We start from the raw sequence: 15,949 nt of genomic DNA on the forward strand, positions 1-15,949 counted from the left end.
CTACCAGTCCTCACTGAGGGGTCAGCGATGGACAGGGTGAGCAGCTTCAAGTTCCTGGGCATCAACATGTCAGAGGATCTATCCAGGGCCCAACACATTAATGCAATCAAGGCAGTGGCAGCTTGTGGACCTTAAACACCACAACCTGAGTCTCAATGTAAACAAGACTAAAGAGATGATTGTGGACTTCAGGCAGTGCAGGACCACTCCCATGGCTCCTCCAAGGAGAGAGTCAAGAGCACCGAGTTTCTTGGCATGCACATTACTGACATTCTCACCTGGTCCCTCAACACAACCTCATTAGACAAGGGAGCACAGCAACACCTCCACCTACTGAGGAGACTGGGGCAAATGAGACTCCACCCAACCCCCTTTCTCATCACATTCTGCTGGAGCACCATCCGGAGAATCCTGGCCAACTGCATCACCATCTGGTATGGGAATTGCAATGCATTGGATCACAAGACCCTGTAACAGATCATGAGATGTCATGAAACATCACAGGGGACTGTCTCCCCTCCCCCCCCCCAACCATTCAGAACGTATATCAGAAACACTGCGCGCACATTGTCAAAGATTCCTCCTGCTCTTCCCATTGTCTGTTTGACCTCCCGCCCTCAGACAGAAGATACCGTAGCACAAGAACCAGAACTTTCAGGCTGGGTAACAGCTTTCTTACCAAGGATGTTAGACTTCTTAACACCCTACTGTCACCAAACACACATGTATACCCTGTATGAATGCCCTGGCCCCCACCCCCACCCCCAATCCCCACCTCTTTAGGCATGCTCTCATCCAGCACTGGTCTCTTTTCATATTATTGCTGCTGTTTCACATATTTATAGTACTGCTTGCTTTATTAGAATAGTGGCAATAACGTTATACTGTCTGACATAAACATGCACGTCACACTCTATGTCAACCCGTCAACCTCCAGGCTGTGCCACTCAGAGCTAAATACATTTAGTGACCGTGTGTGCTGGATTATAACTATATGTGCTGTGTGTGTCTGGGTTGTGCACCTTGGTCCCAAAGGAATGATGTTTTGTTTAGTTTTATACATGTGTATGGCTGAATGATAATAAATGAACTTGAAGAGAAAATTTATTCTATGGACACCTGAAGATTTTCTGAAAATTCACCTTGGTTCAGATGTGCAACTGAAAGTCACATTGGGAATCTTTCCAGATCAGGAATTTAAATTTAAATGTATTTCTTTTAAGTATGACTAAACCTTACATTAACTTTAGTAGAACTTGAAACCTAGATTAAATATGTTAACTCCTCATTGGAACTTAACGTTGCAATTTTCACAGTGATAAATACCCTCTGCTGCACAGAAAATTTTCAACAATTGATAGGTCTGCAGGATCCTGTGCTCAAGAACAAAGGTGTGAATTTTCTTTTGACAAACACCTAGAAGATTTTCTTGGGTTTGTTGATGTAATCATGTATTATTCAAGATTGTTTAATGACATTTCCAGCACAAGTGTAAAGGAGAATGAAATAATTGTTACTGATGATCCAATGCAGCACAAAAAAAAATAAAGAACACAGTAATAAATACCAATTGCTTATATACATACATTGATCGTCTGTCCATAAAGTGACACCAGTCTCAGGAGTGTCTGTACATAAAGGTGGCTCTAACAGGAAATGGTAAAGTAATGGTGTTTGGGGGTGTGGAGGGGTGGGATAATGAGTGGGGGTTGATCAGCCATACTGCTTGGGGAAAGTCACCATTTTTAAGTCTGATGGTCTTGGCATGGATGTTACATAGCCTCCTCTGTGATGGGAGTGCAACAGTTCTGAGCAGGGTGGGTGGGATACTTCAAGATGTTACTGGCACCATTCCGTATACATGTTCCTGATGGCAGGTAGGGTGGTGCCGATGATGTGTTGAGCAGTTCTGACTACCCATTGTAGAGCCTGTTCTGTCCGCCACAGTGCAGTTGTGCAATAATGTAGCATGTTAGGACGCTCCCTACTGCACATCTGGCATTTGATCCGACCAGCTGTCCCCTACAGTGAAATCTGTGGTTTCTTCAGCCAACCTGAAGGAAACAGAATGGTTTTTCAAGTAATCAGATTAAAATATCCTCAATGAAGCTGGCAGAGTGTAAACCAGGTTCTACAAAGTAAGTAGTACAATCCTGGTTTCAATCATGGAAAACAAGCAAAATGAAAATTTGAAAAGACCAAATGAAACTAAAAAGACAGACAAAAAATTTGAAAAGAATTTTGTTTACATCTGCAAGAACCCCAAGTAACTTACAAAGGAATGAGACTTCACGCTTACAAAGTAAAATTTTATGTGCAGAAAGTGTTTGAGAGTAATACTCACATATAACATCATAAAAATATACCTCTGGACGTGCCATATTTTTTTCAAGACTATTTAACAGGCACTATTGGGCAACTAGCAAAGTTTATGCTCATACAGTGATTTGAGTTAAAATATCAGCAAGAACCGTAGCAGCACACCCTGTGGAGATACAGAGTACATCTTACAATAGCTTCTGAATTTCTACAATGTAATGCACATGGACATGGTCCCAAGGTAGCTGTATGATTTTCTCCATTGTAATGCTCAGCATCATGGGCCTAACCATTTACAGCTCTGCAAAAAATGGGGCCAAGAAAAGGCTGATGGGATAATTCATTCAAAGTTATGCTCACAATAAAAAAAAGATGCATTGTATTTTTTATACTTTTAATGTTTTATATAAACAATTGTCTACTATGTTTCTTCAGACTTGAATAATTACTGCATATGTCGAATGCAAAGCAGACTAAAATGTCACGAGTTCTGATGAAAGGTCAAAGTTATGAAACATTAACCCTGCCTCATCTGCTGAGTATTTGCAGCATTCTTCTTTAATTTACACAATGTATGTTGCTGCTTACATGTGGATCAACCATGAGGTATTAATATTCACTCCCTTGGAAGAGAATACTTGGATGATATGAATCAGCTGAAATTCACCTCTCCTTGCAAGCAGCCTGTTATCTTTCAGATTATTATTTCTTAAACACATGGTCCTGCAGACACAGGGGCCTCTTCTTCGCCTTTACCAGACTACTAGTCATCGAAAATTTTCTGTCCAATTCAGTTAGCAGGGAAGATTTATCACTGTAAAAATGATAACTTTAAATACTAATGAGAGGTTAAACACAGTTATCCTGGTTACATTTTTCTACCAAAGTTAGAATGCAACATTTGCTTCAATCCTAAAGCAATATATTTAAATTCCTGATCAGAAAGGATTCCTGCTATGAGTTTCTGTCCTCCTAAAATTTCCTCTGGGATATCCAGCCAGGCCTCATCCCTCCTCCAAATTCATAGCAATATCCCATTTATCCCCATCCCCTCCCCTCCATGAACCCCACTGCCTCCCCTCCCCACTGGCATCTCCCCGTACCAATCCCTTCTCTCCAGCTCCTGGTGGCAGCCTGCTCCTCTAGTCTGCACAGCCATCATCCAGCCTCTCGATACGAACAGTAAAAACAGAAACAGACTGTAACAATGAGAAGCAGATGCTGCAAGATTCAGTCCACGGCACCAATGTCCACATCACATTCCTGGGAGTCCTACTGTCTGCTGATCCCGCTATCACCAAGTAAACAAATACCATTGTAACCGACTGGACACACTTCCCATAGAAGGATGGATGAGATTGATGGATGGTCAGAAGAGAACGAAGAGGGCCCTGGGCTGAGCAACAGCAATAATTCCATTAACTCTCCCATTGCCTAAAGTAACTTTGTAGTTATTTGAATCCTGTGAGTAAAAGGAATAACAGCATAGTATGAAATTAATTATGGTTCAGAAGAGAAAGGCTGCAAGCGGTTAGGGGAAGGAGGGAATTGAGTCATCATCAGTTTGAATTGCATGAGGTGGACATGTTATGGGTTTTAGAGGCAGAGACTTTGTTGGATAGAAGACAGTGTGAGACAGAGCAGTGGAAATAAATGAGGGAGGAGGCTAGAAGGGAAGGAGTTACTAAGGAAAGAGAGTTGAGAAAGACGTGGGAGTGGGGTGGGGAGCAAAATCATGGGCATTAGTGCAAGTGCCTGTCTGTGTGCACTAATGTCTGTATTTGGCAACATGTGTGTGTCCAAAGTCTGTAGCTCAACCTGGTCTCCAGTCACTATGGGCCTCCTTGCCATCGATTCAGGACAAACCCCTATCAAAATGGGCAATAGCTGGTCGCTGACTTAAATTCTGCACTACATGCTGAATCTCTGTGTTGGGTATTCTTGGGGATATGCTGGATTGCAAATGACTACCTACCATAACCCATATGTGGATAATTTCATCCATTCATTCAAAGGTTACGGGCATCACTCACAAGACTGGCTTTTATGGTCCATCCCTAATTTTCCCTATCTCTAATTACTGCTTGATCAGTAACTATACACTATGTGACCACACCCCAATCAGCACTGCCCAAATACCATTGCTTGTAGTTGACAAAACAGTAACAAGTTATACAGCCCAAAAGGTCCCCCGTAGGAACTCCTAACTATCCTTTTCAGCATATTTTTTCAACAAATTTACTTGTTACATTTTATTAATCAATATATCCCCATTGACATGATTTTATATGATTAAATACATGACTTTCACAAGGAAACTCATCTTTTGCATAAATAGTGTAGCTAGAATACACACAATTTGCAGGCTATTCAGTGCAACAACTCCATGCTGGTAATTGTATAGACCGTTTCCTTCTATTCCCTTTTTACTCAAGTGCTTGCCATAAATACAGCCATGCTATTCACTACATGACAGTATTTTAGAAATCTGTCTAAAGAATCAACACCTTTATGACATGTTGCCAAACGTTTATTTTCTTAACTGGGAAATATACTGTAAGTGGTACTGAATACATTCCATGAGTCCCTGTGTACCAACGAATCATGGAAAAAAAATTACTTGTGAAACTTCCCCTTCCCAAGTATAAAATTTTTGCCAAACATCTATTTACTCAAATAATGCATCATAATGCTAATAATCTAGCTTTCAATGTTTCTGTAACATGATTAGTAGCAAAACTGCTATATTATGAATGTTACTCCAAATCTCTTGACAGCCCTGTAAAATCTGTTGGCTTGTTTATTGAAGTATACTAGCAGTTTTGTGGCTATAAGAATTCATTTGGATTTAATATTTAGGGCAAGGGAAATTAAACAATCTCTCTGGTCCTATATTATAATGAATAGAATATTTTTCAAGTTATCATGAGAATAAACTTTCTATAAACTTCCATTATTACATTCTATAAATTACAGAAATAAACATATTCGTGACTTAAAATAGTCCCAAAAGAAATCAAAATACTGCTAATGTGAGAATTTTTTTAGTTTATTGCAAAGAAAATATTGCCATTGCCCACAGAGATTGCATGTACATTATTCAAATGCTTGGTGCAGTTTATGTTCAGTAAACCATTATGTTTCAAATTACTTATCCAGTAGGCGCCACACCATTCAATTAAGTAGTTTTACCAGTTGTTCAGGAGAAATAATGCAAGAGGAATTAACCATGACTGGACATGGCAAATGCCTGGAATAAAATATTCTGTTGTCCAATTAGCCCTGATTGCACGTTCGTGCACAGTCAAATAAATTCCTTTCCGCCATTCACATTTACCAACAAAGTAATGAACAATGCTGGAAGGTAGTTTTCTCTGCAACATCATCTATCACAAGAAGTGGAGGAGGCAACATGTGTACTGGCAGTCTGAAGATGCAAAAACTAAAACTTGTTCCAATTCTATACCTGCGCCAGATAGACAAATTATAATGATAATTTGAAGTCAGCTTTAGTAGAATTGAATTCTGTGCCAAAAACAAGTTTCATTAATTCAAGGATTGTTAAAATTACATCTCTTGCTACCCACAATCTAGCTCCAGAATGAAACATCTTCATCATCAAGTGTGTAAAACAAAGTAAGGACTTGTATTTATATTCCACTTTTCATACCTGTAGAATATTTAATCAGTTTTAATTTGGCTGCCATTTTCCTTATATTTCAACAAGGTCCCACAAAATGCAATTGGATAAATGACAGTTGAGAAAGAATGTTGATGAGGATATTTCCCCCTCATGTTCTGAAGCTTTCTCTCAAGCCTCCTATCTGGAACAAATAACTAAGATTTTTATTTCCACTTTTGAAAATTTTCCAGCATCAATGACCCAAATTATCATCCATTAGATTCATGCAGCAACATGTACGTTGTTAAGGTCATCACACCTGAACTCTCATTTGACCCACTTGTTCATGACTTCAACACTCAAAACTTACAATCATCATGGTGTAGTGAGAAGTGTGAATCATTAAGAACAGTATGAAAAGTAAAATATTTAATGACAATCCTACTGAAAGCAGAGTTGCACTCTGGAAGATCCAACGACTTTAATGAACAATAAGTTAAATAAATCCAATAGGATATTGCCATATGATTTGTCCAATGTGTAAGTATTGATATAGAAAGAAGACTGAAAACTAATTGTAAACAAATATAAACAACTTGCAGTTTGACAAAAAAAAACATTGGCTTCAATTTGAGTCTTTGTTTACAATAGGTTTTGATCATTTCCATTTTTTGGCTTCTGGCCGTGCCAGATGTCAGGAAATTCCAGAATTAGCTAATATTCCCAAGTTTTTGTTGTCAAACGTTTTAGCAAGTAGTTAGTAAAACAATGACCACATATAAAAAATAGATTAATAATTTTATTCACTTATTTACAAACTTAACTAGTATCTTCCTGGAGTTTTACTGATACCAAGAAGCAATGATATATATTCTTGCAGAGCTCCCTGGGACAAGACAGTTAAACTGTTTTAAGCCTGGTCAGTGTCTTTATGAAAACTACCGGAGAATACCAGATGCAGTAGGCTCCCCGCCTGGGAAAATGATTCAACCAACAGACCCTATTTGCAGTATATCCTCAGGAGCATATCAATCACATGAGCCTACACTAAAAATTATGCTGATGCAAACTAATTCTTCATAAATTTCTGGTATTGTTTTACATGAAATATATTGTGACCAGCACAAATTCTCATGTACTTGGTATTTTTTTAATTACTCCATATATATTGAGTGGAATGGCAGTCAAGTGTGTAATAATTCCACGGTTTCTGTGCCTAGATCAAGAATAATTATCATAAAATCTGGTGTCACATGATAAGGGGGCTATTATATCATAGAATCATACAGCAAAGAAATTCACCCTTTCAGCCCAGGCCTATCCATGCAAACCCATTTGATTGTCTTATGCTATACCCTTGATCAAATGCCTTTAAATTCTTATAATTATATCTCTGCTGGTAGCTCAATCCAGATATTCACTGTGTGAAAAGCTTACAGCTCAGATCTCCTTAAAATTTCTCCCTTTTCACCTTAAATTTGTGCCAGCTAATTCCAGACTCTCCTGCTCTGGGAAGCAAAAAGACTCTGGCTATCTATCTTATCTATGTCCATCATGATTTCCCAATCTTCAATAAAATTACCCCTCAGCCTCCTACGTCACAGTGAGAATAAACCGAGGCTATTGAATTTCTCCTTATAACTACAGCCTTCCTTTCCAGACAACATGTTAGTGAATCTCTTTTGCTGTCCCCATTGCTACCACATCCTTCCCGTAGTAGGGTGCACATTTCTCCAAGTGGTATCCAAACAATGTTCTGTATAACTGAAACATGATGTATTCAATGCCTTAACCTATGAAGGCAAGCAAATGTCTGCTTCTCTACACTATCCATCTGTGTGCCACTTTCAGAGATTGCAGACTTGCACGCTAAGGTCCCACTGTAAATCAATGCTTCTACGGTTCCTGCCATTTATTCTATATGCACTATATAAATTTGACTTCCCAAAGTGAATTACCTCACTCCTGCTTGGATTACATTCCATCTGTCACTGCTCCACCCAACTCTCCAGCTGTTCTATGTCCCACTATATCGTTACACAAGTTTATTTGCTATTTATGACTCAACCAATTTCCGTGCTGTTTGCAAATTTCCTAATCTGATCACCTGCATTCTTATCCAAGTCATCTATATGCATTACAAGTAACAAACATCCTAGCACCAAACGCTATGATATACCATACTGTATGTTACAGACTTCCAGGAAGAAAAACACATCAACTGCTATCCTCTGCCTCCCATCATCGAGGCAATTTTGGATTCAGTTTGTAAATGCACCTCAGATTCTCTTTCACTCAACCTTCTGCAGCAGCCTACCATGCAGGATTCTGTCAAGAACCTTAGAAAGGTTTTATGTGTTTATTTTAACTTATGTGCTTTAATTATACTGGGGTGCTACAGTAGCATAGCAGCACAACACTATTACAGCTCAGGGCAGAGGTCAGAGTTCAATTCCACCGTCCTCTTTGAGTTAATTTGTACATTCAGTACGCGCGGGTTTCCTCTGAGTACTCCAGGTCCCTTCCACTGTGCAACGACATACCAGTTAGTAGGTTAATTGGTCATTGTAAATTGTCCCGAGATTAGACCAGGGTTTAATCAGTGCTGTTGCTTGGTAGCATGGCTTGAAGGGCAGGAAGGCCTGGTTCCGCACTGTATCTTTAAATTAGTAAATAAATTTGTCTACCAAATTGTTTTTATCAATTTTCTTAGTAACCTCCTCAAAAATCTCAACCAGATTCATGAGGTGTATCTCCACTGCCTAAAGCCATGATAACTCCTCCAAATTGGTTCCTGACTGTGAAAACAAACATAAAAGCTTTTCCCTCAGAATCTTCTCCAACAACACCGCTCACCGGCTTGTAGTTTCCAGAATTATTCTTAGTACCGTTCAGGGGAGAACATTAACTATTCTACACTTGTCTTACAACTAGCCAATGACTTCAAAAAAAAGCAAAAATCTTCATCAGACCCATAAATTTCTTCTCTTATGCTTCCTGAGATACATCGCTTCAGACCCTGTGATTTTATCTATCTTCGTGTTGTGTTTACGTCCTTCCTGAAACTGACAGGCTCCATAGTATCAGTATATCCCTCCTTTAGTTGCACATCTTCCTCCCTGGGAAATATCAAGAAGTATTCACTCAGGTACTTGGCTCATTCATTCAGTCTCCTGGTTCCACACATAGATTACCTCTTCTTGTCGCTCAGCAGACCTACTCTTTCCTTAACTATCCACCGGCTCTAAGTTACTTGGAAAATATTTTAGGATTCTCCTTTAGCAATACACACAAGATGACGGAGTAACTCAGTAGGTCAGGCAGCAAGGGAAGTAAACAGCTGACATTTCAAGCGGAGACCCTTCATCAGATCTTTTGACATTTATGCGCAGAAAATCATAGACTAAATGGCTACGTTAAACTAAACCCTTATGCCTGCACAATGTCCATATCCCACCATTTTCCTCACATTCATATGCCTACTGTATTTAAATGTCTATTAAATGTCTCTAATGTTCTGCCTTAACCACCACCCCAGGCACCCAGCACGTTCTGTAAAAAAAAACTTTCCCCTTATGTCTCCTTTGAACTTACCCCCTCTCATCTTAAATACATGCCCTCTAGTATTAGACATTTCAATTCTTAGAAAAAGATATTGTCTGTCTACTCCCTCTTTGCCCCTCATAATCTTACTGTATAACCCTCCATCAGATCGCCCCTCTGCCTCCACTGCTCCTGAGAAATTAACCCATGTTTGTCCAACTTCTCATTTTAGCACATACCCTCTAATCCAGCCATCATCCTGGTACTGTTCTGCACTGTCTCCAAAGCCTTGCCATCCTTCCTATAACAGGGCTACCAGAAATGTGTACAATACTCCAGAGTTACACAACTACAGTTTTATAAAGTAACAACATAACTTCCTGACTTTTGAACTCAGTGCCTCAATGAATAAAGGCAACACTGACATGAGACTTACCTGTCTATAATTTCCAGGATTATCCCTGGATCACCTCGTGAACAATGGAACAACATTAGCTCCTTGCCTGTGGTTGGAAAGGACACAAAGATATTGGCCAAGGGTCCAACAATCTCTTCCCCTTGCCTCTCTCAATAACCTGGGGTACATTCCATCAGGCCTTGAGGACTCATCCACTTTAATGCTCTAAGGGACTCTAATGTCCTAATACTACCTCCTCCTTTACTTCAAAATGCTCCAGTATATCAACACACTTATCACTGATCTCCCTGTAATTCTCCTTTATGAATACTGATGTAAAGTACTCATTAAGAACTTCACCTGCATTCTTCGCATCCAAGCAAATGTTCCTTCCTTTATTGTTAAGTAATCCCTCTTCCTAGTTATCCTCTTGTTCTTGATCTATGCATAGACTGCCTTGGGATTTTCTCTAATCCTACTTACCAATGACATTTCATGGCTCCTCCTGGCTTTCCTAATTTCCTTTTTGAGTTCATTTCTGGCTTCTTTATAATCCTTCAGGCTTAAATTAAATCCAGGGCTGAATTTGATTGTAGTTTCCTGAGCTTTACATACTTATTCTTTCTGACTAAATTCATCACCTCCCTTGACATCAAGGTTCTTATACCTTGCCATTCTTGTCCTTCCTTCTGACTGGAATATACAGCGCCTATCAAAAGTATTCACTTCCCTTGGAAGTTTTCATGTTTTTTTTTCAACATTGAATCACAGTGGATTTAATTTGGCTTTCTTTGACACTAATCAACAAAAAATAGACTCGTACAGTATCAAAGTGAAAACAGATCTCTACAAAGTGATCTAAATTAACTACAAATGTAAAACACAAAATAATCGATTGCATAAGTATTCACCCCCTTCAAGTCAGTATTAAGTAGATACACCTTAGGCAGCAGTTACAGCCTTGAGTTCGTGTTGATAGGTCTCCATCAACTTTGCACATCTGGGCACTGCAGTTTTTCCCCATTCTTCTTTGCAAAACTGCTCAAGCTCTGTCAGATTGCATGGGGATCGTGAGTGAACAGTGAACAGCCCTTTCAAGTCCAGCCACAAATTCTCAATTCTATTGAGGTCTGGATTCTGACTTGGCCATTCTAGGACATTAAATTTGTTGTTTTTAATCTATTCCTGGGTAGCTGTGGCTTTTTGCTTGGGTTCATGGTCTTGCTGGTAAACAAATCTCCCAAGCCAGATTTCTCTTGCAGACTGCATCAGGTTTTCCTCCAGGATTTCCCTGCATTCATTTTACCCTCTACCTTCACAGCTCTTCCAGGGCCTGCTGCAGTGAAGCATCCCCACAACATGATGCAGCCACTACCATGCTTTATGGTAGGGATGGTGTGTTTTTAATGTTTGATGGCCAAAAAGGTCAATTTTGGTTTCATCAGACCACAGAACATTCTTCCAGCTGACTTCAGAGTCTCCCACATGCCTTCTGGCAAATTCTAGTCAAGATTTCATGAGAGGTTTTTTTTCCCCAATAGTGGCCTTCTCTGGCACTCACCCATAAAGCTACAACAGGTGAAGCACCCGGGCAACAGTTGTTGTATGCGCAGTCTCTCCCATCTCAGCCACTGAAGCTTGTAACTCCTCCAGAGTTGTCATTGGTCTCTTGGTGGCCTCTCTCACTAGTCCCCTTCTTGCACACTCATTCAGATTTTGAGGATGGCTTGCTCTAGGCAGATTTACAGCTGTGTCATTTTCTTTCCATTTCTTGATGATTGACTTAACTGTAGTCCAAGGGATATTCAGTGACTTGGAAATTTTGTCTCTATCTCCTGACTTGTGCTTTTCAATAATCTTTTTTGTAGAGTCACTTGGAGTGTTCTTTTGTCTTTATGATGTAGAATTGCCAGGATACTGACTCATCAGCAGTTGGAGCTTCCAGATATAGGTGTATTTTTACTACAGTCAATTGATACATCTCGACTACACACAGCTCTTCAAAGACAGATCTCCATTTAACTACTTATATGACTTCTAAAACCAAATGGCTGCACCAGTGATGATTTGGTGTGTCATACTGAAGGTGGGTGAATACTTAAGCAATCAATGATTTTGTGTTTTACATTTGTAATTAATTTAGATCACTTTGACATGACAGTGTGTTTCTGTTGATCAATGTTAAAAAAGACAAATTAAACCCACTGTGATTTAATGTTGTTAAAAAAACATGAAAACTTCTAAGGGGGTGAATACTTTTTATCTTTACTGTACTTTGCGCGGTTTGTCTTTAAACACCCTCCACATGTCAGATGTGGATGCCCAAAAACAGCTGTTCCCAATTAACTCTCCCTAATTCCTGCCTAATGCTCTCGTAATTTGCCCTGCTCCAAATTAATACTCTCCTGCAAGGTCCATGCTTATCATTATCTATAGCTATCTTAAAACTTAGGGAGTTGTGTTCACTGATTTAAGAAACCCTCCTGGATGCACTTAACAAATTCTGCCACATCTAAACCACTTGTACCAAGAATGACCCAGCTTTTATTGGGGAAGTTGAAGTCCCCCGTGATTACAATGCTATCGTTGTTTGTTTTTTTATTTACACACTTTTCCCTCATCTGCCTGCACATCTATTCCTCAATATCCCGGTGGCTATAGGGTGGGGGGGAGGGGATCTGTAGTAGAGTCTCATAAGAGTGGTTACACCCTTCCTATTTTTGAATTCGACCCATACAGACTCAGTGGACAAGCCTTGCATTATGTCCCCTCCAGCTGCAGCTGTGATATTGTCCCTGATCAGTAGTGCAACACTTCACCCCTCCACCCATCTTTTATCAAACATTGAAACCCTGGGACATTAAGCACCATTCCTGTCCCTCTCTCAACCAACATCATACTTCCATGCTCTAAACTCATCTCCTTTACCAATAATATTTCCAGCATTAAAATACGTACACTTCAAACTAGCTGTCCTGTTGTATCTACTACTTTGTTCCTGTCTGTTTTTACTTATTCATCTGTACTCCGGCATCTACCCTTGACTAACACATGGCACTGGGAACATTCCAGAGTCTACTTCCTTGGAGGGTCCTGCTCTTCAACCTCTTTCCTAACTCCCTATACTCTCTCTGTGCAGGATCTCCTCCCCATATTACCTATATTATTCGTGCCAATGTGCACCACAGCCTCTGGCTGCTCACACTCCCTCTTGAGAATATTCCACAGCTGCTCAGAGACATCCTGGACTCTAGTACCTGGGAGGCAACATAACATCCTGGTATCCCTTTCTCCGCCACAGAGTCCCTGTCTGTCCCCAAAACTTTCAAGTTTCCTATCACCATCACTCTGACAGATTTTAGCCTTGTCTGCTGAACCTCAGACCCAGCTACAGTGCCATTGGCCTGCATGTTGCTGCCATGCACTGATAGGTTATCCCCCAGAGCAGTAACTTGTTGATGAGGGGAATGGCCAAAGGGGTCCCTGTACTGACTATTTACTCCCAATACCTCTCCTGCTGGTCACCCATCTTCTATCCGAAGTCTGCACTCTGGATGTGACCACCTCAGTAAAAAAAATTCAGCTGTGAGGTTTTCAGCCTCCCAGATGGTCCTGCGTACACCCAGTTGCAGCTCCAGTTCCTTGACCCCTTCAGTCAGGAGCTGAAGTTGGGTGCATTTCCTCTGAGATTGTTAGGTAACCTGAAATTTCACATCCTTAATCATCCTGCCTCCAATGAACTAAGGATTTACAGCCAATAGAAAATGCTTACCTGTGCCTTCTCTCTGAAACCTTTGAGTTTTGCCCTTATCTCACCTGTCCTCGCTGAAGCCTGCTGAGCCAAAGCCTGGCCACTCTGACAAAGGCCCACTCCCAAAATGGCCACTCCTCTTGCACCTCCCTTGTTTTAACTACTTCTCTTGCCACAGATCCTCATAACTTTCACTCTTATGAGGTCACATTGGCCTGAACACCTCTAAATGTCTCCAACATACTCGATGTTGACTTAGCTACAAGTAACTGCTCCCAGTCTACTCCTGCCAAATTACATCTTATAATATTAAAATCAGGATCTCCTGATTCAGGGCCTTAATTTCCAACCATCCTTATACCATTCCGAAGTATCTTACACCTAACAGAGTTATGGTTACTATATCCAAAATGCTCTTCTGTAACACTCACCTGTCCACGTTCTTAAGACTGAGTTTAGTAGAGATAGATAATTCTACTATAGGAGAACTACTAGCTCAAAAAGATCTTTAAAATTCCACATCCACAAAACCTTTCAAATTAAGACGAACCCAGATAATATTGAGGAAATCAAACCCCACGGCGACAGTCCTGCTTTTACATCTCTATTATTTTCCTCTGATCTGATTTGAAGTCACACACACATATATACTTTTAAGTGATAAATTATAGTTTATTTATCTAAATAAACAAACTCTAGAGTTAGGGGTAGTACTTATTCTTGGTACAATTATTAAGATAGCATGTTACATTGTTTTGCCCTGTATCGCTGTAAAATTCTGACACTTGCCTGTCGAGGCCAGGAACGCATTAGTTTTCTGTGGGGGGGGGGCGCAGGGGTGTGTCATGGAAAGTTCTCCGGCTTTTCAATGAAAACTCAAACAACAAGCTCTGAGACTCACTGCATTCGCCTGTTGGACGCTAGTCCGCCGGTTCCCTGCCTTCCTAAAGCCCCTCTACCTGTGGCTGCACAAGCAATGTGGTCGTTACTGTGCCCGCCATCCCCAGATTCGGCAGGCACTTTCCAGCGTCTCACTCGGTCTGCGGCAAATCCACTCAGCTTGGCTCCAGCCTCGGACACTGAACACAGCAGCTCCCAGAAGCACAATCTTACAGCGCGTTTTAGTATATGGTCTGGCTGATGCAGTGCACTGACTGTAAAACTGGTACACTGACTGAACGCCACACCAGACACCTCTTCCCTCTGCATTAAACAAACACCGTTGAAAGCGTCCGACCCGGGTTATCTATTGCCCGCTGCGGCTGCAGGAAGCGCAAACACCCAATGAATCACCTTAATCATGGATGCGAGCTCCCCACACTCGGTCAAACTTCCTCTTGCTGCTACTGAGCGGGCGTGCGGGGTAATATTAGTAACGCGCTCCATTGCAGCAAGTGCCTGCCTGCCTGCACCCTTCCCCTCCACTCAAGGTTACCGACCGTTCGTTTTAAATTGCGGTCTATATACTTGCCACACAACCTATATAACACTTGCATGGAATTGTGGTAGGGTGCTACTAAACCCTTTGCAGATGATACTTTATGCATTTTTGTAGCTGTCGTTCCAAGTCGATAGGAGACAGAATTTGAGGCAGGCTGTGAGCCACACAATCGCCTGCTCATATCGAATTAAAATGCAAATGCCGTCAACTTACTTCTATCCAGTGTTGAGCCTCGGTGAAGGCGGGCCCGGAGCCGGAGTCTTGCTGCGGAGTTTCTCCCCACTCCCCGTCTCTGACGCTGGGACTGGCCATTTGCAAACCCGCAGATTAGAACGAGACAGGTCCCAGTAACAAGCCGCTCTCAGCTCTGACTGACTGCTCCAGGCTGGGTGCTGATTTCACAGTGGGATGACAGGGGATATTGCCACGGTCCTACTGTGAGTTCCCCCCTCTCCTTGACTTGTGCTGTACTGAGCAGGACCGGGACAGGGGGGAATAAGGCTGGCCGCTCGGCGCTGAACAGGGAAGCAACACTAAAAATACACACAGCAAATCCACCCTGGTGCAGCCAATGGAAATCCAGAACACCGTCTCCGCTGACACCTCTTCAAGCGCCTCCGTCCGTGTAGACGGGCAGAAGCTGTCGCTGATTAACACCAGCGATGAAAGGAGGGCTCAGAGGTTTAAAAAGCTTTAGTTTTGGCTGTCAGATGAGGAGTTCATTTTAATTGCTTCTCTTATTTTTAACGGGTGGGAGTCGATGATGGATGGCAAAGATGCTGTCAAAACAACACACAAAGATCAAGCTAAGTGAAATGGTGAACTTCGTCGTTCATCGATTGCTTCTGTGCACCTTTCGTCTGCCGCTTTCAACAT

General features: G+C 41.2%; 1 protein-coding gene across 11 annotated transcripts in view; it reads right to left on the reverse strand.

Annotated features, from left to right (window-relative positions):
* LOC140737934 (LIM and calponin homology domains-containing protein 1-like) overlaps positions 1-15,597 on the reverse strand; it is a 356,743-nt gene extending 341,146 nt beyond the window's left edge. For 8 of the 11 annotated variants that reach the window (XM_073064764.1, XM_073064756.1, XM_073064763.1 and 5 more), the window contains exon 1: positions 15,287-15,596. In XM_073064764.1, the coding sequence (XP_072920865.1) occupies positions 15,287-15,385 (99 nt within the window). In that variant the 5' untranslated portion in view covers positions 15,386-15,596. Of the gene's footprint in view, positions 1-15,286 lie in introns of all 11 variants that reach the window. The other 3 variants (XM_073064758.1, XM_073064765.1, XM_073064767.1) reach the window with 3 other exon arrangements.
* Between the last annotated feature and the right edge of the window lie 352 nt (positions 15,598-15,949).

Source organism: Hemitrygon akajei, chromosome 13, assembly GCF_048418815.1.
Source record: "Hemitrygon akajei chromosome 13, sHemAka1.3, whole genome shotgun sequence".
Lineage (NCBI taxonomy): Eukaryota > Metazoa > Chordata > Chondrichthyes > Myliobatiformes > Dasyatidae > Hemitrygon > Hemitrygon akajei.